The sequence below is a fragment of the Diadema setosum genome, chromosome 8 (genome assembly GCF_964275005.1).
Source record: "Diadema setosum chromosome 8, eeDiaSeto1, whole genome shotgun sequence".
Classification (NCBI taxonomy): Eukaryota; Metazoa; Echinodermata; class Echinoidea; order Diadematoida; family Diadematidae; genus Diadema; species Diadema setosum.
Window position 1 is genome coordinate 11,918,060 of NC_092692.1, and position 25,235 is coordinate 11,943,294.

A 25,235-nucleotide genomic window follows, 5' to 3' on the forward strand; every position below is an offset into this window, starting at 1 on the left:
AATACAGTGTATTTAGAATGACTATTTATAATGTAATAATTTCCACATTTTTTATATTCATATTGTCATGTGAAATTGTAAATGGGTGAGATATGAGTAAATTATAGATTTTAATGTAATGAATTCATTTTTTTCACTGTATATTTTGTGTCTGCATATTACTGTGTGAGCATACATTGTGTCTGTGTCTGTGAATGTGGGGTTGTGGGTGTATGTGTGTGTGACTGATGATGAAGATCAAAGTTTATGTTTTTTAATGCAAAAGATTTAATAATTTTCCAAATACTTACAAGCCATTATGTGCAGTTGGACAAATTACTGAAAGAATGATGCATGACATACATGTACTTAAATCAATAACCAACATACATACACCCTTTTATTGTACTGTATGTCAAAAAAAAAAAAATACAATCAAATTTTCTGCAGAAGTAACTTTAACAATGGTGAATCAATAAAAATGCAGTGAAGTATTGAAACTATAACTTGTTATGTATATCTTACAGAAAACACGATTCGATTTGCTTCAGTGGTCACAGAGAAACTGAGATCTTTGTAGAGCATGTCGGGAATCCTTTCCATCTTAGTTTTGACCATTCTGCTCACATCTTACAAAATGCCAAGAGCATCCAAGTGCTAGACTTGGAAGAACAGACCTATGACATGCTTTACAATGATCCATATGACAATTTAACCAAATCGAATGGGGTTTCCTGTAAGATGTAAGTAAGGAGTTATAATTTCATACTCTGAAATAGCATTCAGATTATTTCATCATTTTGAAAGTTATCAATGCTAAAATCTGATTGTATTTTTCCTCTTTTTTTTTGGGGGGGGGGGTGGAACATACAGTTGTACTGTATAGTACATGATTATGAGTGTATTACTGTATTGATGTATCATGTATCAAGACTATGTGTGAAGAGATGCTGATTTTTTTTTTTTTTATACCGCAGGTCATGCAAGTTTGCCTGCAAAATTTCATCCTTTGAGTGAGAGACTCTGACATTCCATACATTTCATATAATGTCGTGCTGATCCTAAAAAACTCGAGAGGAAAAAAAAAAAGCAATCCTGATATAATTATGCACAATATATTACAGCCTCAACCTTTTGTGTTACATTTTTAGGACAAATATGTACCGGTAATTTAGTTATGTTCTGTTGATGATTCTTAATCAGAGATTGGGTTGGAATGAAAAAAAAAAAAAAACAAACAAACACCTTTTCACTGAAATAATGCAACTACTTATAAATAGGCCTATGTGAAAACTCCACATATTCCCATTTTTGTGTTCATGCCTCCTTCAATTCCTCTACCCCAACTTTTTATTTCTACCAGGTTCTACCATGGAGGTACAGAGTTTGAACCTCCATGGTTCTACAATATCTGTCAATCCCTAGTACAAATTGTACCTCCTTGAAGATACAAATAGTAATGTGAAATACTGTACTCCTGATCCAAACTTAAAAAACCTCGCAAGGGTAGTGATGATGTTAGTCATTCATATATCTTTGCAAACGGCATCTGTATTCGAAAAACAAACAAACAAAACAAACAAAAACTACTGACTTTGGAAGACCCGTTGAGTTATTTTACACCTTTGATTATCTTGTCGTCAGTGCTGTTTTGAGTTGCACCGTACCGCAGTAAAGTTACCGCATTCAGCTCTTGCGTAATCGTAGCTAGCTAGCTAGTTACGTGCCTTTTCTCACCCATGATCTGAGCTGAGTCAAGTCACGGGTGCGGCATTACTCGACACCTTACATTAAATTTGTCTTCGTTAAGGTACGCGGCGGAAGAAAGATGTCTAATCCAACGCCGATTAATTTAGACATTTTGACCCAAGGAGGGTTGATTGTGTTTATGGAAGTCTACCTGTACAGCCAGGGACTGTACAGCGTCATGTTTGTGTCGCTGCTCTTCGTCTACATGGCTTCTGGTTACCGAGTCGCCAGGGCTGGTAGTAGGGCGTGCGTGCTGGTGCTGGGCGACATCGGGAGAAGTCCCCGCATGCAATATCATGCGCTGTCGCTGGCTGCCGAGAAATTCGACGTTGAATTGGTCGGTTATGGAGGTACAGTTTGAGCTTCTTATTTTCATCATAGATCGCCTTCGTTGATTCGTGTGTGCACTTCCCTTTCTGGTCTATTACATAGGCCTAATATTAATGCCAGTCTGGATCGATGTATTTTCAGGATTATTAATTAGCGGAAGAAGGGAATGCAAATTCTTGAAGTAAATTTAAAGCTGTTTGCTACGTACTATTTAGAATGCTAAGTCAATACTAAAATAATAACTGTGTACAAGGAGCGCCCCGGGGTTAAATCTGGACCAGTATATTCCCCAGTTAGAAATTTACATAAACTTTACAGACATATTGTACATGCATCGTCTTGATAAAATAATGTCTAAATCATTCAGGTAGAAATATACCAAGTAAAGAATTAGAACTTGTTTGCTTCAGCCTAACAGGCAAGTTAATATATACTTAAAATATGGTACAAGATCGCAGATGTGTTGTTTAAGGGATCGAAGATGGTAATTCTGTCAAAAACAACAAAACGGTAAAACAGATGTACCACAGAGTTATTAATTTCAGCATGATACGACGACTTAACAGTAAAGAGGCAAATAAGTTTGGTTTAACTTTACGCCTACTTCCGAGGTATCAATGTAGCTTGGAAATTAAATAGACCCCAGTTCTGATTTGCAAATTATGTATCATAATATACAAAAATATATGGGTATTGTATTAATATTTGTCCCGTGTAGGCTTACTGTATTGAAACTCACACATGTACTGTAAAATTAAACAGCACAATATGATGAAGAAAAAACAAAACAAAACATAGTTATGCTGAAATGTACACATTCGGTAGTGTAGCACTGCTTGCTTAATTTGTGAGAGATGTCATCATGCAGGAATAGTGCTTTGCAAACAGTGTCATGATAATCAACCTATTGATTGTGGGGATCTTCGGCAAGACAAGACAAACACTACTGAGGCTCCATGATCTGATGAATGATAAAGGCATTGCTGTAATTTCGAGGGAGGGAGTAAATCATTTAAGAATCAATGTGATGAATGATGGTAATGATATTGCTAACTATCCATTCGTTGAAGTAAATCGTTTTAAATGAATCATTTAAAATGAATATAGTAGTGATATTGGTCAGCCTTTTTCCAGGAGATACAAGAATAGCATAATTGCCCTTGTTTGGATCATATTAAACTTATTGTATTGACTTGCAATGTGGTCCTAGCTCAGGCAGTACATTCCAATGTCCCAAGCAATATTTAATACATATTCACGTTGTCTGGTGAGTAACATATAATGCTCTCACAGTACTGCCAAAAGACATATTTTTCATAGAAGAGAAAGATTACATCATCCATTTTTATATGATGATGAAATAGTCATTTACTGGGGCCACAGAACTGGGGGGGGGGGGGTGGGGCTCCCCCCCCCCCCACCTTTTGGCTCATAAAAAAGGGGGAAAAATCCTTCCAAAGGTACAGTTACCCTTGACACCACAGCCCCCCCCCCCCCCAAAAAAAAAAAAAAAAAAAAAAAAAAAATCTACTGCCCCTTCACTGTTGCCTACAGTACCAGTAGAAGTGCACCATGCTTTTCTTTTACCTTATTTGTCCTTTTAGAAATTATAACAAAAGTATGAGAGTGGGTATGAGTAAATATCTATTTTGACTGCAGGTCAAAGTTTACGAAGAAATCTCAGGAGATAGACAAAAACATTCAGAAGATATATGCTGTAGCTATGGAGCATTTGATTTTGAACAAGATAAGAAAGGTAATCATGGAAATCTATCCAGTCAGAAGAAATGACTGGAGCACACTTTCAATGTGTGTGTGCAACCACTGGCTAATGGTATTCAAAATATGTGTCGCTGATTATAAATGCTACCATGTGCTGTTTTCATGGACTTCGACCCTGTGAGTAATAACTACTCCGTCGAGTTGTACGTGACCGTCCGTGAGTAGACCGTTTGTTTGTACAGTGTGTGGGCTAGTTCAACAAGGGAACAAGCTGAAAGATTGCAATTTAAGAACTTAGTCAATATCCACTTTATTTGGTCAGTGAAATATCTCCCTTTTTTAAATCAAGCTCATCTTAAGTTATCATTCTCGTTGAATTTTAATGTACCTCATCATGATACCTCATTTTGGTTAATGGGACAAGATGGGGTAGGGAGGGGAAGGGCATACTTGCCAACTAGTAAGATTTTATCAGATTCAGTAAGATTTTTTACGTTCGAAATAGCAAAATCAGATTTTTTGTCAGGGAAATCAGATTTTTAAAAAATATTTAGATATACCTTTCATGTGTATTTTCTGAAGATTTGACCGAAAGTAAGATTTTTAACTTCAGTTTGCATATAAAATAAGATTTTTGCAATCCACGAGTAAGATATTTCATCTTGAAATGTTGGCAGGTATGGAAGGGATGACCAATAGTGATGTACAAAGTCATGATAAGGTTGAGAGGATGGGAAAAAGAGATTGACACAGCTGTTTAGATGTTCAGTGAATACCTTTCATGGTAATGGTTCTCATTAGCACCATGGTATTGTCAATTAACTTTTTCAGTTCCACAATATTTCCCCCCCCCCCCCAAACCTAGTCTTCCACAAGGTGTATCTTCTCATTTTTTTTTCACTTTTCCAGGATCCAAACCACATGAAGACCTGCTGAGTAATGAACGCATTGTGCTGCATGTCATGTCAGATCCGCCATCGTTTAAATGTGAGTCGACAACTTTGGCGCACGTGTGTGGCCCCTCATTGTCATATGCGATGCTACCAAAATACAAAGTGCAAAAGCATTTTATGCAGGCATTCAAGAATGTCATTAAACACATCCATGCATTCAAAATGTCATTGAACATTTTCACACATTAATGGAGTTATATACTTTGGGAGTTGCAGGGATAATTATTTTCAATCATAATAAGTGTCGCATATGTTTTTGTCTGTAATTAGTAATGACAATATGAACTTTTGTGGTGAATGTGATCATATCAGTAAGAGGATAATCATTGTTATGTTTAAGTCTGTTTAATCTGTGCAATAACTAGATTTTGGACTTTCTGAGGATTATGGTAACTACATAATACATGGAAGCCTTTATGCAATGCCTTTCACCTGATGTGTTGGTGACAATTTTACTTTATAAAGATTCTGTTGCATGTTATCCCGTGTATGAGAAATTATAGGTAATATTATACAGCTGTAAGAGGCTTTGCTGTCATATTTGCTATATTCTGGTGTACTTATCTCCGCAATATAAAGTAATTTCTACTGATATAACTCAAAACTCATATAATTTAGTGTGCCTTTATAGCATGAAATGTACAATTTTATTACTTGAAGTACTATGTAGCCATCATTTCAAATTTTCAAATTCAACAAATTCATCATTTTGTATTCTTATGATAGAATTTCATGCAGAGACTCACATACATTCAAATGTAATGAGATTGAAGATTACCAATGTTTTGTGTGCTTGTGGTTTTACCTTTTTATCTGCAGTTGTACCTTCCCTTGCAAGATATTTTCTGAAGGTGCTGTACCAGTGTTTTCAACTTGGTTGGGTTCTCTTCTTCAAGATGAGATGGCCCTCACACATACTAGTGCAGGTTGGTTGAGGATGAGGTAAAACAGAACTATTGATTATCATCATTACCATTTTGGAAGAGAGATTCCAGAATGGTGTCTGCATATGTTTGGATGTGTAGAAGATATATTAGATAGTTTTGAAAAACTGAGCTGTGTGGTTATGATTTTTAAAAATAAACCAAAAATTGCAGTTTCAATAGACCTGTTCACAGTTAGTAATGGTTCAAATGCCCCTGAATTTCAAACCATCAAAATGAAACAGTTTTAAAGCTAGATATCACCCTCTTTAGTAATTGAACTTGGTTTCATGTTAAATAGCTCCCTCGATGTATAGAAATGTTATTTCACTGAGCACTATGTGAAGAAACTGTTCAGGTGCTTGCCCTGACATTGCTCATTACTACCCATGTGTCTTGTCATGTCTTTTTTTCTCAAATATACTTTTATTTTCTCATGTGCAGAACTTAACTCCAAACTGTCTAATAAGTGCCTCATCGCATGGCCCCCCCCCCCAAAAAAAAAAGATAATAATAATAAAGAATAAAAAAATAAATAAAAATCAAAATTAAGATTTAAAAAAATCCATGATCTGTATCACCCAAAGAAGTGGATATGAGGTATATTACAATCTTTGCTTTTTTGTGAAACACCCTCCTTCACTTTCTTTTTTGCCAGAACCCACCAGCCATACCGACATTAGCAGTGGCCTGGTTTGCCTGCAAGGTCTATGGCAGCAAGTTCATGCTGGACATGCACAACTACGGGTACACCATCCTGGGGCTCAGCTTGGGAAAGGACCACCCGCTTGTCAGATTTGGAGAGAAGTAAGGGCAGAGGACTTCAACAGTGTTTCTCTTCCTGCTCTTCTACTCTTTGTAACTCTTCTCCTTCTCCTTCTTCCTCATCAACTCTACTTTGTCTTCTTCTTCTTCTTCTTCTTCTTCTTCTTCTTTTTTCCCTTCCTTTTCTTCTTCTCCTTTTGCTGCTTTATCTTCTATTCCTTCTTCTCCTCCTTTTTCTTCCTCTTCTACCTGTCTTCTCTTTTTTCTTCTTCAGCTTCTTTTTTATTCTTCTTATGATGCTACAGATACAGTGTACAGTTTGTATCTATCATATCATGATCACTTGATGATTCTCATCATGAGTATTGTCAGTACATTTATTGTCATCATTGATAACACTTGCCTTGTCAGACGTGGTGTACTCCGCATTAGGAGTAGAGAATTATTTACCGGAAAACAAATCAATATCATCTTTTCTGTCATGTATAGTGATATTCGTTAATGTCACCATCGTTGAAGAAAGTCTTGTTTCTCGTATCTCTGTTAAGGTTTGAGCGTTTCTTTGGTCGCCGTGCCGACGGTCACTACTGCGTGTCAGAAGCCATGAAGGCCGACCTGACGGACAACTGGCAGATCAAGAGGCCCGTCACACTCTACGACAGACCGGCCGAGAAATTCAAGGAGACTTCATTAGAAGATCAGCATGAGGTGACTGTCACGCTTGCAGTATGGAATAGGTGTGATTTTATCATGTCAGATGTACAATCTAAGTCATGTGTACTTCAGGCATAATTTTTACACTTCCCTCCTTGAGCAAGTTCAGGACAAATATGTTTAAAAGAATGTTGTTTGAGTGAAGAAATGTTACATTATACTTTGACTTGGATTCCAAAGGATATTAGACCAATGCTCATTCTTGAGTCTGCAGATAAAAAGAGGAAGAGGAAGACAGAGAGAGAGAAAAAAGGAGAGATGAATTAATTCCTTGAAAAAAAGACAAGGGAGGTAGAAGAAAAGGAGAAGCAATAAAGATGTTGCCAACTCAGTCTGTAAAAGGGGGGCTGTTCTTAGTTAGATTTGCATGTTTTCAGAGATGAGTTATTTTATGCTGCATCATTGCATCATTTCAGTTGTTTACAAGGCTGGCAGTGGACTACCCAGAATTCCGTTCTTCGTCGGAGGACAGCAGCGAACAGACGGCCCTCACCTGTGCGAGCTCGTCGGACGGTGTGCGAAAGCTGGACGACCGACCCGCCCTGATTATCAGCAGCACGAGTTGGACGGAGGATGAAGATTTCTCGATTCTCCTCAAAGCCCTGGATGGTGAGTTGTGTTGATCTCTCTTCCAGAATGTTCTTTGTCAACTTACACATAACCAAACCCCTTTGGATGGCAAGCTTGACAAATCTGTGATCGTGAAAGCCTCCTTTTCATTTTTTTTTTTTTAACCACTCTAATTTCCCAAGATGTATGATGCTCTGGTGCACATACCACTGATTTCTCGTCCTGAATGCCACTTCATTTTCCAATAAATTACTGACGGTGTATTCCTGATGGTACTCTATGCCTGTAATTACATAGTAAAGTGTCCTTTTCGATACATTCAGACATGGAAATGCACAATAAATGCATTTCTTTTGTACATCACATCTTCATTTTTTGCATGTATCAGCTTTTAGTTTAACATTTACACAAGATAAAATAATTTCAGTGTTTGTTTTGTAGGCTCGGTTTGTACAACTGTAAAGTAAAAATCTGTAGAGGGCAGCATACCAATGCAGAGCTCGGCATACCATTGCAGAGCTCGTATCTCATGACTTGTTGGCTGTGAATTCCATTGGTTTTCTCCATCGTACAATGGAGTCTTGTAGTGTAGACTGTATAGTATTCAATTAAGAACTTGCCAGTGGAGATGTCCAGTAAGTAACACACACAGCACAAAACTACCTATATGGTTAAAGGCATAATTTACCATTTGCAGATGAAACAAAAACCCAGCATTAGTGCTTTAAAATAGTTCTAAAATGTGAGTTAGGGATAAAAACTACCACTGTAAAAATTTGAATCAGTAAAATCAAGTTAAGTATTGTTAAATATACAAATTGTGAACAATAGTTATAATAAAAATGTTTCCAGACTAAACTGTTTACAGTTACGGTTTACTAAGAAAAATACATATATCTCCTTATGTTTTAGGTTTTATTGTGAAAATTGTATATGGTAGGATGTTCTGTGGTACAATAGACCTACTCATATGCATCAAATGTGATATCTTGAACATTTTTGAAATCACTTCTCTCAAAGGTAAACTGGACCTTTAAATTTGTGATTAGTTACATCAATGAAGGGCAATTTCTCAATCAGTCACAATAAAAACAACTCAAATTTGAATCATTACTGTCATCATCAACATCATGATTGTTGTCTCTGTCATGCATTGCTAAGTTCACCATCATCATCATTTACTTCACAGAGTATGAGGCAGCAAAGAGTGCGGGTGGGGCGGGGTCCAAGTTGCCACGCCTGGTCTGTGCGATCACTGGCAAGGGCCCACAGAAGGAGCACTACCAACAACTCATAAAGGAGCGCAAGTTCCAGCACATCCGTGTCTGCACCCCCTGGCTGCAGGCAGAGGACTACCCCAGGCTACTGGGTTAGTACCGGGAGTCCCTTTGGAAGAGTTTGGCAGCATTCAGTCCAGATTCCCCGCCACCAATTTTACCAGGCTTTATTTTCCTACCTGATGTATCAAACAAATTGCTGTGCTTCGAGTAGTTTTTAGTCGAGATTTAGCTTTCCCTGTTCTGTATTTAGTGCTTCTGATGCATGCTTACTGTGTGTAATTAGCTTTGCAAACATTAAATCAGGGCTGAGCAGCTCCTGTTCTTTATGAATGCATCACAAGGCAGTCATTATATGCAAAGAGTTTGGTAAATGATGGTCCATATTTAACAGCCTGATAATTTTTGCATATCAAACAAGTTACTATATTCAAAGAGTTTGTCACCTTGGAGTCCATGTTTTTGCCCCATTTTCCCTGTATTCCATGCATCATTAAGAAATTGCTGAATTCTAGATTTAACAATAAAATGATGTAGAAGTACCAGTGTTATTTCTGTACTCCTTTATCTTCTTTTTCCTGTCAAGAATTCTTGTGAACTGGTGCTTGATGACTCTTATTCTTTTTGTTTTTGTTTACCACACTAGACAGGTGCAAGATGCTCTTTGTTTACATGATGTAAATAATTTTTTTTTGAAGCTTTAAAAAAGGGAAAAATGAGACAAGAACAGTTCATGGGCTTAACTGTGCCCTTCAGATGGTTGATTATTGGATGCTCTTAGTAATGGAGCAGTTGCAGTGTTCTTCTGTCGACTAATTCCTTTCTCTTCATTCTCATACCAACTTTGGTACATATTTTCCTTTGCAGTTCATAAAGAACAGTCAAGTCATTGGACAGGAGGTTCTGCAGAAATAACATTATTAAATAGTCAGAACCAGCCTGCAGATATATTCATATGAATTCAAATCACATCCCACAAGGGACCTTGATTTTATTGAAATGGATGATTGGCGTAAAAGTTCTATTAGAGTGAGGCCTGGGCTAAGAATTAAGACATCTTCTCACCTCCTATTAAAGGATGTCCATTGATACAAGTTGCTAGCCACAGAAATGTCACTCTCAATTCACACATACAGTTGAACCTCTCGTATCCGGACAAGTCGGGACCGGGGCTCATCCGGATAAGGGATTTGGCCGAATACGGGAGACTCAATGCTTTATACATGTACATATACATACACATGTACTGATGTAGCCCATGTATACTGCAACCTTTTCATTGTTACACTCAGTAACAAACCCCAAAATAGAGGTGTATGTTAATGTTGGAAGTAATATGTAATTCATGTGTGTTTGTGTAGGAGTTCTTTAGGAGTTGGGAATCCCCCTTTCCTCCCGTAATTATAAAAAAAAAAAAAAAAATCACGGCGAGATTGCGTCCGTATAATAGAGAGATCCGGATAAAGGGAGGCCGGATAAGAGAGGTTCAACTGTATGTTCAGTTTCTGTATTTCATGACAAGATTTTCTTTCTTCCTGTTTTTATTCCACCCCAGGATCGGCAGACCTGGGGGTTTGCCTCCACTATTCCTCCAGTGGTGTTGACCTACCCATGAAGGTGGTGGACATGTACGGCTGTGGACTTCCTGTGTGTGCAATAAACTACAAGTGGTGAGTTACTACAGGTTGACACAGGTTCCGGCGTGAAGTTCATATTTTTCTGTTGCCACTTCTGGTTTCATCAGCTGACAAGGGAAAAAAAAAAGCCTTTAGCGCAATTTTCTGGTACAACTTCTGGGGTTAATTCGCTGACAAGAAAAACAAAAAAGGCTTAACCACATTTTCTGGTGCCACTTCTGGAGTAGAAAAAGTGGGGGCCCAAGTGGTTAGACCCTTACGTATTTGGCCCAGCCTCGACACAATCATGTGGTTTGGAATGCGAGTGTGGGACACGTGTATGTGCCGATATAAGCAAACTTTTGACTCCTCCATATGTGTATGCACAGTGATGTGGCATGTTGTGGGTTACAGATGGCATGTCTTGAGTTCAGAACATGTCAAGGTTTGAATAAAATAAACTCAGTTTCATGTGAGAGGACATGACATAAAGAAGTATACATCATAATTTTCAAAATCACTGCCATATTAGTTGACATAAAAGAAGAATTTTATCAGACTAAAATCTACCTTTAGAATTCCAAAACAAAAAAAAAACAAAAAACAAAATTGAAATGAACAGAATCTTGGCTTTAGTGAAATTCACAAAATTCAAATGAACATGAACATTCCTTGTTGATGAATAGCAGTCATTTCTAACTGTCAGCCTGGGGATTTTCAAGGAGGGAATTGTGGAGAGGTTTGGCAAAGATTAGCTCTCAAGTTTATTTCTCATGTGTTATCACATATTTGCCTGATATGATATGGTGTCCTTCCTCCATTTTTTTTCTTCAGAATTCATAGATTGATTGGTGGAATCAGTGACAGATCCAGGGGGGGTTGCACAGGGCGTGGGCCCCCTCTTTATTTTTGGTTAAAAAAAAAAAAAAAAAGTGGGAGGGGGTGTGTGCAAACCCCTTTAATTTTGCAAAGGCGCCTCCCCTTTGCGGAATTCCTGGATCCGCCCCTGAGAATTTTCTGTAATATTTATTAGTCAAACTTATTAATTTAGAACTTCAAAAGCTAGTAGCAGAATGAGGTTCAGTTGCTAGCAGTGGTGAGAAGTGGGCAAATGGGAATCAGTGGAATTATTTGAAACCACTGGGTACATGGCAACTCCATTGTCAATTTAGGGATCATAGGCCAGTGACTAAGTTATTCAAAGATTGTTGGAGAAGAAGTAAATGAGGAAAATCAAGCATAAGTTACCAAATCATCATGACGTATCAAAAAGTGATGCAGAGATAAGAGAAACAAACATTCTGTCATAACAGTTAAAGGGAAAAGTGATTGGGTGCATGTCACGAGACCAACACCCACAAGTCATACAGCCCATGAGTTTGACAGACAAGGCCCACGAGACCAACACATTAAGCCCCGTGTTGTAATGTCGAACTCATGAGCTGTTTTTACCCAGTGACGAACTTATTTGCCCAGTGTCAAACTCATGAACTGTGTGACTCTTGGACCTTTTTCCAATGTTGAACTCCTGGGTGTTGGTCTCGAGAGATGACCCCAAGTGATTAGCATTGACACAAAAATCTGATCCCTCCCTAAGTACAGTGTGAAGGATTTTGAGCTCTATGCACATTAAACAGAAATATTAATTTAATCCTAATTCTCTTTCTTTGCAGACCATCCAATGCAACTAACCCCTGCCCCCCCCCCCACACACACACGCGCGCGCACATGCACACACTGCGGCCTTGAGATGGCAAAACAATGTATGTCGAAATTCATGAAAATTGATTTCGTCACATATTTCAGCCTATTTTTAGTATAATGTAACTCTTGACCAAATCTTGAAATCAGAACCCATTCCATTACTGAGATATGATGCTCCCTCCCATTGGAAATTGTCCAAATTTTGTTGGCAAAACAATGTAAGCGGCGATACGCTTCCCCCTGCTCAACACATGACGGGCATGGACTTGGCAAAGCAATGTATCTAATGCAATACATTCTTTTGCCATCTCCATGTTTACGCAGTAATAGACTGCACGTCACTCGCGCATATTGACATTGTAATACAGTATACGTGTGCCAGTGATCGAGACTTATATTGTTTTGCCATATCAATGGCGATGCTGTGGTTATGTTGAGACGTCAAAACAATGTATGTTTTGATTAAATGCAAATTATTCTAAAATAAAGGGTCTGGTGAGATCAATTTGCATGCACTGTATTCCTGATAGTGTTGGTCTTTCTAGGGTAAGATATGAAGTGTTGAACAAAAGCAGAAAAAGAGCTGTACGTTTGCGAAACTTCAAACTCGATTTACTGGAAATGAGGTTGGACGCAGATACATTGTTTTGCCGTCTCAAGGCTGACTCACACACAAACACTCAAGTGTACAAATGTAAAGGTACCCTAGGCATTGAAACAGGGAATGGTGGGAAAAAGAAAAATATCTTACCTTACACATCTCTTGCTTGCTGTTGTGATTTCTACCAGGACAGTTAAAAACTGAAAGTTTTTTTAAATGTCACCTCTGACATCTAGAGGCCGTTTATTGGTGAGTTTCCTTTCATTTTGAAATTTACCATTGTCTTTTACCAACAGTGCAGTGCACTATTAAAAAATGAAACCGTATTCAATTGTCTCAAAGCCATTGATCCTTCTGAGCACTGTATCAACTAGCTTACATTTCCATATTGGGTTACGTTTCTTGGGGGTTCAGGATATACATGTGTATGTAGAGTGCTAATTCTGTGTCAAGGGATGTATACACTTTTACTGGCATATTGTTAGAAACTACCTCTTTATTCCTTGAGATATGTCTTTGAAGTTTAATTAAAAGTATCTGGATATCAAAACCTACATGCTTGATTGGGTAGGGTTAGGAAACTTTGGTTATCTGTTTTTGTTGGTTTTGTTTTTGTTTTTTTTGTTTTTTTCATTGAAAACATGTGGCAATGAAATACCTGCAGCAATTCCATGACAGTTGCTCCTGCGACAGTTGCTTCCATCAAATATCCACACGCCAAGCCAAACATAAATTCTACCCACAAACATAACCCTAACCCTAATGGTTAACCCTAAATCCTTGTAGAAAATAAGACCGGAGCAGCCGTCACAAGAGCAAATGTCTTGTCGCCACCTACAGCATTGCTGTGATTTCTGTGGAGGAAACCAAGAAATGATTACTGGCGCTTACAGATTTTATCAAGTGCACAAACTCTGTGTGTGACTTTTGTTTGTGCATCTAAGCATTGAACATATGTTTAATGCTTTTTCTTGTAAATTTCTTGTCAATTGTATGTATGATAGTTAAGCATCAACCATATAAGCATTCATGTACAGGAGGTAACTAGCTCTTGTAGTCAGGTATACACTCATGGTGGTTGCGACTTGATGCATGCAAGGGCTAGCGACACATTGCTCTGCATTGCATGAATTGCATATAATGATGTATTGTTACAGTGTCAATCTGGCAAAAAGATTGCACAAAAGTTCTCATGTGAAGTCGGACAAATTTTTGAGATGGAAAGAGTTGTGATATGTGTCTACATTGTTGTAAGCAAACAAACGAGGGAGGTGTGAGATGGCGACATTATCACCTTTCTTAATTTAAAAGAGTAGTCGTAATGGTTTTCACTGTTCCATGAAAACTTGGTGGTCTCCGAAGTTCCACGTGTTTGCTTTCTTTTGATTGTTATGAAAGCTCGCCATTTTGTACGATTTTCATTGAGTGGAATCAACCTTACCAATAAAGCAGAGTTGCCTTACAGATTGAGTTGGCAAAAATGGGCTTTTCTTCTACTCTACAGTGTTTATAATCAGACTGTTTCTCCTCTTTCTTATTTCTTTTGTTCCCACACCTGAAAAACCACATCAAAATATGCAGCATTAATGAGTTGGTCAAGCACGAAGAAACTGGACTAATCTTCAAAGATTCCAACGAACTGTCCAAGCAGTTGCAGGTCAGTCGGAATGGTTTGCAGTCATTGCCCATTCTGCAAGCATGGTAGCCTTAGATTGCAGACACAAACCCTCGTGGGTCGTAAAGGAGTCTGTGCCAAAAAGACTATGTTCACCACCGGCACTGTCCCATGGGCTGTGTAAATACTGTAGCTGTTCCCCTAATGATGGAGCAGTTACGGTGCAGGGAATATGGCACATGTAAAGACCCTGAAAGGGATGCAATGGCACAGATTCCCATACGACTGACAAGGGTTTGTGCTTTAATTTGCAAACTACGGTAGCCTATCTGAGATGAAATGATAACGTAATGAGGTGACAATGATTGTGTGTGTGTTCAATTCTCATCTGATGACTGTACTTCATGAAAAACACTTTTGGGACTCATATTTTCCCATTTACTTGTCATTTTACATGTCAAGATTCATCAAGATTCATTTACTAAAGGTGTATAGTATGTACCTCTGGAATTGTTCCAGACATTCACATTTATCAAAGTTTCAGTTCATCAAATGTCACTTAATCATAGGAAACAGCATAACATGTAGAAGAGAACTTTCTCATTTTTTAATATTATATTGAGGAATGCTGGGTTGTTGTTTTTTTTTTACAATTGTAGGAAAGAATTGACATATATATATATATATATATTAGTAAAAGATGAAAGCAACATATCTAAGAAATTAATGTGTGGACTTCAGGCATTTGCAAGAATTGAATTGTATTGCCTGCAGTGGTGACACAGCATTTGCTCCAGCGACAATTGCTCTGGTCTATTTTCTCTGAGAACTTAGGGTTTGGGTTGTGATAGGGTTTTAGGTTAAGTTTGATGTGGGGTTAGGATTTGAGTTGAGGTTACTGTAAAACGAGGAATGTCCATGTTCATTTTAATTTCATGAATTTTGCTCAAGCCAAGATTGGCAAGTTAAAATGCACACAAAAGTTCTTGTCTGCACTATATGCTTCAATGCCAAAGGCAATTCGCAAAAATTTCATGCCGTGTGAAAGGCTGTTGGCTCCAATTTGCAAAAGTTTTATGCCACGATATTATCTTGCTTTACAGTATGTTTATGGGTAGAATTTACGTTTGGCTCAGCGTGCAGATATTTCTTGGGAGCAATTGTCGCAGGAGCAAATGTCATGGAACCACCTACAGTATACTGTTATTATGTAGGTTTAGTAATTAAGTGTGGTGTAATGAGTGACCTGTGCTCTTACACTCTGTGCTCTCCCTCCCTCACTCTCCTTTTCTTGCTTCACCCTCTCTCTGTTCATCTCTCTCCCCCATCCCATCTTTTGGTACATCTTCCTACACATTTCTGCTGATCTCTCCTCTTCCCTTCCTATCTTTCACACTCCTTGTCAAGTTAATTCCATTCTTCTTCACCTCCCTATCCCTCCATCCTTCTTTTCATCTCTCTGTATCTCGTTACCTCCCTCTCTTTCTTCTCTCCCTCTGTATGTATTTCCATTGATTTTAAAAAATATATATATACATACATATATATATATATATATATATATATATATATATATATATATATCTACTTCAATCCTCATCTCTCACTATCCCTGTCATGCTATTCCATTCTTCTTCACCTCCCTATCCCTCCATCCTTCTTTTCATCTCTCTGTATCTTGATCCCTCCCTCTCTTTCCTCTCTCCCTCTCTTATATTTCCATTGATATATCTCTTTCTATCAATCTATCTGTTCTTCCTTCTCCTTTCTCACTCTCCTTTCAACCTCTCCCTTCCATCATCTCCTCCCTCCCTCTCTCCCTCTCTCATATGTCCATTGATATATCTCTTTCTATCTATCTATCTCTTCTTCCTTCTCCTTTCTCACTCTCCCTCTCACCCTCTCCCTCCCTCTCTCCTCTCTCCCTCTCTCATATGTCCATTGATATATCTCTTTCTATCTATCTATCTCTTCTTCCTTCTCCTTTCTCACTCTCCCTCTCACCCTCTCCCTCCCTCTCTCCTCTCTCCCTCTCTCATATGTCCATTGATATATCTCTTTCTATCTATCTATCTCTTCTTCCTTCCCCTTTCTCACTCTCCCTTTCAACCTCTCCCTTCCATCATCTCCTCCCTCCCTCTCTCCCTCTCATATGTCCATTGATATATCTCTTTCTATCTATCTATCTCTTCTTCCTTCTCCTTTCCCTCACCCACCCTCTCCCTCCCTCTCTCCCTCTCTCATATGTCCATTGATATATCTCTTTCTATCTATCTATCTCTTCTTCCTTCTCCTTTCTCACTCTCCCTCTCACCCTCTCCCTCCCTCTCTCCTCTCTCCCTCTCTCATATGTCCATTGATATATCTCTTTCTATCTATCTATCTCTTCTTCCTTCCCCTTTCTCACTCTCCCTTTCAACCTCTCCCTTCATCATCCCTCCCTCCCTCTCTCCCTCTCTCATATGTCCATTGATATATCTCTTTCTATCTATCTATCTCTTCTTCCTTCTCCTTTCTCACTCTCCCTCTCACCCTCTCCCTCCCTCTCTCCCTCTCTCATATGTCCATTGATATATCTCTTTCTATCTATCTATCTCTTCTTCCTTCTCCTTTCTCACTCTCCCTCTCACCCTCTCCCTCCCTCTCTCCTCTCTCCCTCTCTCATATGTCCATTGATATATCTCTTTCTATCTATCTATCTCTTCTTCCTTCCCCTTTCTCACTCTCCCTTTCAACCTCTCCTTCCATCATCTCCTCCCTCCCTCTCTCCCTCTCTCATATGTCCATTGATATATCTCTTTCTATCTATCTATCTCTTCTTCCTTCTCCTTTCTCACTCTCCCTCTCACCCTCTCCCTCCCTCTCTCCCTCTCTCATATGTCCATTGATATATCTCTTTCTATCTATCTATCTCTTCTTCCTTCTCCTTTCTCACTCTCCCTCTCACCCTCTCCCTCCCTCTCTCCTCTCTCCCTCTCTCATATGTCCATTGATATATCTCTTTCTATCTATCTATCTCTTCTTCCTTCCCCTTTCTCACTCTCCCTTTCAACCTCTCCCTTCCATCATCTCCTCCCTCCCTCTCTCCCTCTCTCATATGTCCATTGATATATCTCTTTCTATCTATCTATCTCTTCTTCCTTCTCCTTTCTCACTCTCCCTCTCACCCTCTCCCTCCCTCTCTCCCTCTCTCATATGTCCATTGATATATCTCTTTCTATCTATCTATCTCTTCTTCCTTCTCCTTTCTCACTCTCCCTCTCACCCTCTCCCTCCCTCTCTCCTCTCTCCCTCTCTCATATGTCCATTGATATATCTCTTTCTATCTATCTATCTCTTCTTCCTTCTCCTTTCTCACTCTCCCTCTCACCCTCTCCCTCCCTCTCTCCTCTCTCCCTCTCTCATATGTCCATTGATATATCTCTTTCTATCTATCTATCTCTTCTTCCTTCTCCTTTCTCACTCTCCCTCTCACCCTCTCCCTCCCTCTCTTTCCTCTCTCCCTCTCTCATATGTCCATTGATATATCTCTTTCTATCTATCTATCTCTTCTTCCTTCTCCTTTCTCACTCTCCCTCTCACCCTCTCCCTCCCTCTCTCCCTCTCTCATATGTCCATTGATATATCTCTTCTATCTATCTATCTCTTCTTCCTTCTCCTTTCTCACTCTCCCTCTCACCCTCTCCCTCCCTCTCTCCTCTCTCCCTCTCTCATATGTCCATTGATATATCTCTTTCTATCTATCTATCTCTTCTTCCTTCCCCTTTCTCACTCTCCCTTTCAACCTCTCCCTTCCATCATCTCCTCCCTCCCTCTCTCCCTCTCTCATATGTCCATTGATATATCTCTTTCTATCTATCTATCTCTTCTTCCTTCTCCTTTCTCACTCTCCCTCTCACCCTCTCCCTCCCTCTCTCCTCTCTCCCTCTCTCATATGTCCATTGATATATCTCTTTCTATCTATCTATCTCTTCTTCCTTCCCCTTTCTCACTCTCCCTTTCAACCTCTCCCTTCCATCATCTCCTCCCTCCCTCTCTCCCTCTCTCATATGTCCATTGATATATCTCTTTCTATCTATCTATCTCTTCTTCCTTCTCCTTTCTCACTCTCCCTCTCACCCTCTCCCTCCCTCTCTCCCTCTCTCATATGTCCATTGATATATCTCTTTCTATCTATCTATCTCTTCTTCCTTCTCCTTTCTCACTCTCCCTCTCACCCTCTCCCTCCCTCTCTCCTCTCTCCCTCTCTCATATGTCCATTGATATATCTCTTTCTATCTATCTATCTCTTCTTCCTTCCCCTTTCTCACTCTCCCTTTCAACCTCTCCCTTCCATCATCTCCTCCCTCCCTCTCTCCTCTCTCATATGTCCATTGATATATCTCTTTCTATCTATCTATCTCTTCTTCCTTCTCCTTTCTCACTCTCCCTCTCACCCTCTCCCTCCCTCTCTCCTCTCTCCCTCTCTCATATGTCCATTGATATATATCTCTTTCTATCTATCTATCTCTTCTTCCTTCTCCTTTCTCACTCTCCCTCTCAACCTCTCCCTTCCATCATTCCCTCCCTCCCTCTCTCCTCTCTCCCTCTCTCTCATATTTCCATTGATATATCTCTATCTATCAATCTATCTGTTCTTCCTTCTCCTTTCTCATTCTCCCTTTCAACCTCTCCCTTCATTCCCTCCCTCCCTCCCTCTCTCCTCTCTCCCTCTCTCATATGTCCATTGATATATCTCTTTCTATCAATCTATCTGTTCTTCCTTCTCCTTTCTCACCCTCCCTTTCAACCTCTCCCTTCCTTCATCCCCTCCCTCCCTCTCTCCTCTCTCCCTCTCTCATATTTCCATTGATATATCTCTTTCTATCTATCTATCTGTTCTTCCTTCTCCTTTCTCACTCTCCCTCTCACCCTCTCCCTTCCTTCATCTCCTCCCTCCCTCTCTCCCTCTCTCATATGTCCATTGATATATCTCTTTCTATCAATCTATCTGTTCTTCCTTCTCCTTTCTCACTCTCCCTTTCAACCTCTCCCTTCCTTCATCTCCTCCCTCCCTCTCTCCCTCTCTCATATGTCCATTGATATATCTCTTTCTATCTATCTATCTCTTCTTCCTTCTCCTTTCTCACTCTCCCTGTCAACCTCTCCCTTCCTTCATTCCCTCCCTCCCTCTCTCCTCTCTCCCTCTCTCATATTTCCATTGATATATCTCTTTCTATCAATCTATCTGTTCTTCCTTCTCCTTTCTCACTCTCCCTCTCAACCTCTCCCTTCCTTCATTCCCTCCCTCCCTCTCTCCCTCTCTCATATGTCCATTGATATATCTCTTTCTATCAATCTATCTGTTCTTCCTTCTCCTTTCTCACTCTCCCTCTCAACCTCTCCCTTCCTTCATTCCCTCCCTCCCTCTCTCCCTCTCTCATATGTCCATTGATATATCTCTTTCTATCAATCTATCTGTTCTTCCTTCTCCTTTCTCACTCTCCCTCTCAACCTCTCCCTTCCTTCATTCCCTCCCTCCCTCTCTCCCTCTCTCATATGTCCATTGATATATCTCTTTCTATCTATCTATCTCTTCTTCCTTCTCCTTTCTCACTCTCCCTCTCAACCTCTCCCTTCCTTCATTCCCTCCCTCCCTCTCTCCTCTCTCCCTCTCTCATATTTCCATTGATATATCTCTTTCTATCAATCTATCTGTTCTTCCTTCTCCTTTCTCACTCTCCCTCTCAACCTCTCCCTTCCTTCATTCCCTCCCTCCCTCTCTCCTCTCTCCCTCTCTCATATTTCCATTGATATATCTCTTTCTATCAATCTATCTGTTCTTCCTTCTCCTTTCTCACTCTCCCTCTCAACCTCTCCCTTCCTTCATTCCCTCCCTCCCTCTCTCCCTCTCTCATATGTCCATTGATATATCTCTTTCTATCAATCTATCTGTTCTTCCTTCTCCTTTCTCACTCTCCCTCTCAACCTCTCCCTTCCTTCATTCCCTCCCTCCCTCTCTCCCTCTCTCATATGTCCATTGATATATCTCTTTCTATCTATCTATCTCTTCTTCCTTCTCCTTTCTCACTCTCCCTTTCAACCTCTCCCTTCCTTCATTCCCTCCCTCCCTCTCTCCTCTCTCCCTCTCTTATATTTCCATTGATATATCTCTTTCTATCAATCTATCTCTTCTTCCTTCTCCTTTCTCACTCTCCCTCTCAACCTCTCCCTTCCTTCATCCCCTCCCTCCCTCTCTCCTCTCTCCCTCTCTTATATTTCCATTGATATATCTCTTTCTATCAATCTATCTCTTCTTCCTTCTCCTTTCTCACTCTCCCTCTCAACCTCTCCCTTCCTTCATCCCCTCCCTCCCTCTCTCCTCTCTCCCTCTCTTATATTTCCATTGATATATCTCTTTCTATCTATCTATCTCTTCTTCCTTCTCCTTTCTCACTCTCCCTTTCAACCTCTCCCTTCCTTCATTCCCTCCCTCCCTCTCTCCTCTCTCCCTCTCTTATATTTCCATTGATATATCTCTTTCTATCAATCTATCTCTTCTTCCTTCTCCTTTCTCACTCTCCCTCTCAACCTCTCCCTTCCTTCATCCCCTCCCTCCCTCTCTCCTCTCTCCCTCTCTTATATTTCCATTGATATATCTCTTTCTATCAATCTATCTGTTCTTCTCCTTTCTCACTCTCCCTCTCAACCTCTCCCTTCCTTCATTCCCTCCCTCCCTCTCTCCTCTCTCCCTCTCTTATATTTCCATTGATATATCTCTTTCTATCAATCTATCTGTTCTTCTCCTTTCTCACTCTCCCTTTCAACCTCTCCCTTCCTTCATTCCCTCCCTCCCTCTCTCCTCTCTCCCTCTCTTATATTTCCATTGATATATCTCTTTCTATCAATCTATCTGTTCTTCTCCTTTCTCACTCTCCCTCTCAACCTCTCCCTTCCTTCATCCCCTCCCTCCCTCTCTCCCTCTCTCATATTTCCATTGATATATCTCTTTCTATCAATCTATCTGTTCTTCTCCTTTCTCACTCTCCCTCTCAACCTCTCCCTTCCTTCATCCACTCCCTCCCTCTCTCCCTCTCTCATATTTCCATTGATATATCTCTTTCTATCAATCTATCTGTTCTTCTCCTTTCTCACTCTCCCTCTCAACCTCTCCCTTCCTTCATCCCCTCCCTCCCTCTCTCCTCTCTCCCTCTCTTATATTTCCATTGATATATCTCTTTCTATCAATCTATCTGTTCTTCTCCTTTCTCACTCTCCCTCTCAACCTCTCCCTTCCTTCATTCCCTCCCTCCCTCTCTCCTCTCTCCCTCTCTCATATTTCCATTGATATATCTCTTTCTATCAAACTATCTCTTCTTCCTTCCCCTTTCTCACTCTCCCTCTCAACCTCTCCCTTCCTTCATCCCCTCCCTCCCTCTCTCCTCTCTCCCTCTCTTATATTTCCATTGATATATCTCTTTCTATCTATCTCTTCTTCCTTCTCCTTTCTCACCCTCCCTTTCAACCTCTCCCTTCCATCATCTCCTCCCTCCCTCTCTCCCTCTCTCATATGTCCATTGATATATCTCTTTCTATCAATCTATCTCTTCTTCCTTCTCCTTTCTCACTCTCCCTCTCAACCTCTCCCTTCCTTCATTCCCTCCCTCCCTCTCTCCTCTCTCCCTCTCTTATATTTCCATTGATATATCTCTTTCTATCAATCTATCTGTTCTTCTCCTTTCTCACTCTCCCTTTCAACCTCTCCCTTCCTTCATTCCCTCCCTCCCTCTCTCCTCTCTCCCTCTCTTATATTTCCATTGATATATCTCTTTCTATCAATCTATCTGTTCTTCTCCTTTCTCACTCTCCCTCTCAACCTCTCCCTTCCTTCATCCCCTCCCTCCCTCTCTCCCTCTCTCATATTTCCATTGATATATCTCTTTCTATCTATCTATCTCTTCTTCCTTCTCCTTTCTCACTCTCCCTCTCAACCTCTCCCTTCCTTCATCCACTCCCTCCCTCTCTCCCTCTCTCATATTTCCATTGATATATCTCTTTCTATCAATCTATCTGTTCTTCTCCTTTCTCACTCTCCCTCTCAACCTCTCCCTTCCTTCATCCCCTCCCTCCCTCTCTCCTCTCTCCCTCTCTTATATTTCCATTGATATATCTCTTTCTATCAATCTATCTGTTCTTCTCCTTTCTCACTCTCCCTCTCACCCTCTCCCTCCCTCTCTCCTCTCTCCCTCTCTCATATTTCCATTGATATATCTCTTTCTATCAAACTATCTCTTCTTCCTTCCCCTTTCTCACTCTCCCTCTCAACCTCTCCCTTCCTTCATCCCCTCCCTCCCTCTCTCCTCTCTCCCTCTCTTATATTTCCATTGATATATCTCTTTCTATCTATCTCTTCTTCCTTCTCCTTTCTCACCCTCCCTTTCAACCTCTCCCTTCCATCATCCCCTCCCTCCCTCTCTCCCTCTCTCATATGTCCATTGATATATCTCTTTCTATCTATCTATCTCTTCTTCCTTCTCCTTTCTCACTCTCCCTGTCAACCTCTCCCTTCCTTCATTCCCTCCCTCCCTCTCTCCCTCTCTCATATGTCCATTGATATATCTCTTTCTATCAATCTATCTCTTCTTCCTTCTCCTTTCTCACTCTCCCTCTCAACCTCTCCCTTCCTTCATCCCCTCCCTCCCTCTCTTTCCTCTCTCCCTCTCTTATATTTCCATTGATATATCTCTTTCTATCAATCTATCTCTTCTTCCTTCTCCTTTCTCACTCTCCCTCTCACCCTCTCCCTCCCTCTCTCCTCTCTCCCTCTCTCATATGTCCATTGATATATCTCTTTCTATCTATCTATCTCTTCTTCCTTCTCCTTTCTCACTCTCCCTCTCAACCTCTCCCTTCCTTCATCCCCTCCCTCCCTCTCTTTCCTCTCTCCCTCTCTTATATTTCCATTGATATATCTCTTTCTATCAATCTATCTCTTCTTCCTTCTCCTTTCTCACTCTCCCTCTCACCCTCTCCCTCCCTCTCTCCTCTCTCCCTCTCTCATATGTCCATTGATATATCTCTTTCTATCAATCTATCTCTTCTTCCTTCTCCTTTCTCACTCTCCCTCTCACCCTCTCCCTCCCTCTCTCCTCTCTCCCTCTCTCATATGTCCATTGATATATCTCTTTCTATCTATCTATCTCTTCTTCCTTCTCCTTTCTCACTCTCCCTCTCAACCTCTCCCTTCCTTCATTCCCTCCCTCCCTCTCTCCCTCTCTCATATGTCCATTGATATATCTCTTTCTATCTATCTATCTCTTCTTCCTTCTCCTTTCTCACTCTCCCTCTCAACCTCTCCCTTCCTTCATCCCCTCCCTCCCTCTCTTTCCTCTCTCCCTCTCTTATATTTCCATTGATATATCTCTTTCTATCAATCTATCTCTTCTTCCTTCTCCTTTCTCACTCTCCCTCTCACCCTCTCCCTTCCATCATTCCCTCCCACCCTCCCTCCTTTCCTCTCTCCTCCTTCCATTCCATCTCCTCCTCCTCCTCCTCCTCCTCGTATGCTTCTACTCTCAGGAGCTTCTCGTCAACTTCCCCGCCGAGCAGGAGAAGCTACAGCGATTCCGGGAGAACCTGAAGACATTCCAGAGCCTGCGCTGGGAGGAGAGTTGGAAAAGAACCGTCAAACCAACCCTGTACATCTAGAGGCTGATGACCCAATGCCCTCCCTCCCTCCACCCCAAGGAAATATATTGTAGAACCTGAAGTTTTTTTTGCGAATTTTATGAAGAGCCAAGATTTGTGTGAAGTTAAAGTGCGTGTGAAAGTTCTTGTCTACACTACATGCATTGCATACCAGTGGCAATTTGTCAAACTTTCATGCAGCAAAAAAAGGGCATCGTCTACAAGTGTTACAGTATTTTATTTGCAGAACTCCTTCCAGGGGTGGTCTCGCATGAGGCTTTATGCTAAGCTGAGTGTGGAAATGTACTGTTTATAGGCCTATATTTATCAAGACAATAATCGACATCATTCTCAAGTTGGCCTGAAAATTTTTCATTTGTGAAGTCTGTAATTGACAACATTCCATTCATGGCTGCAGCATTATTTATTTTTTATTCTTTTTATAATGAGAACATCAATACTTTCAACTCATTTTGAGACTTCTTTGTTGCTCAGATTGTGAAAAGAAAAGTTAGGAAGTTATATGTCTGTTCAGCCGGCCGGATGGCAGTTTGATACAGGTGGAATTTTGCAGGAAAATCAGACAATTTGATACAGATAGGATGTTGTGAAAAAATGTGAGTGAGTTCAATACAAATGGGATGTTGCAGAAAATATGAAGCAGTTTGGTGCAAAGGGATGCTAAGAAAGAGGATACTGAGTACATTGGATGTTTCATTTCTTTTGTCCAGGTATACTCACCGTGCTTCAGCTGTTCTGGAACAAGTGTTTGTTTGTTGTTGTTTTTTCCCCTTCCTCATCCCTTTCCAACTGCAGAGAATTCTGTGCATAACATTTAAAGAACACTTTCATGAAGGTTACGATACTGTATACAGGGCTGCACACTGGCGCCGGTCCGACGGTCAAAGACCGGTAAAAGTCACTGTCGGACCGGTAACTTTTCAGGAAATCCACAAGTTACCGGTCCGACATGACCAGTAAAAAAAAGCATTGGTGGGGTCAGTAGAAAGAAAAATAGCAGCCCCGATCAGGGAGAAACAGAATGCAAGAT

At 40.4% G+C, this 25,235-nt stretch overlaps 1 protein-coding gene across 1 annotated transcript; it reads left to right on the forward strand.

The window, feature by feature from the left end:
• Positions 1–1,762: 1,762 nt before the first annotated feature.
• On the forward strand, positions 1,763–24,404 carry LOC140231571 (chitobiosyldiphosphodolichol beta-mannosyltransferase-like). Its single transcript, XM_072311709.1, has 10 exons — positions 1,763–2,078; positions 4,690–4,767; positions 5,553–5,659; positions 6,315–6,463; positions 6,970–7,129; positions 7,552–7,744; positions 8,895–9,074; positions 10,538–10,652; positions 14,485–14,560; positions 24,077–24,404. Exons 1-10 carry the CDS (start codon positions 1,808–1,810, stop codon positions 24,203–24,205), a joined length of 1,458 nt encoding a protein of 485 aa, XP_072167810.1. The 5' UTR covers positions 1,763–1,807; the 3' UTR covers positions 24,206–24,404.
• The last annotated feature ends 831 nt before the right edge of the window (positions 24,405–25,235 follow it).

What these genes read in the sequence shown, in the direction of transcription:
- LOC140231571 (XM_072311709.1), top strand. Translation starts at nt 1,808, where the DNA reads ATGTCTAATCCAACGCCGATTAATTTAGACATTTTGACCCAAGGAGGG. An exon ending in CCTCACACATACTAGTGCAG is followed by an intron (nt 5,660 to 6,314) that starts GTTGGTTGAGGA and finishes CTTTTTTGCCAG; the next exon opens with AACCCACCAGCCATACCGAC. An exon ending in CATTAGAAGATCAGCATGAG is followed by an intron (nt 7,130 to 7,551) that starts GTGACTGTCACG and finishes GCATCATTTCAG; the next exon opens with TTGTTTACAAGGCTGGCAGT.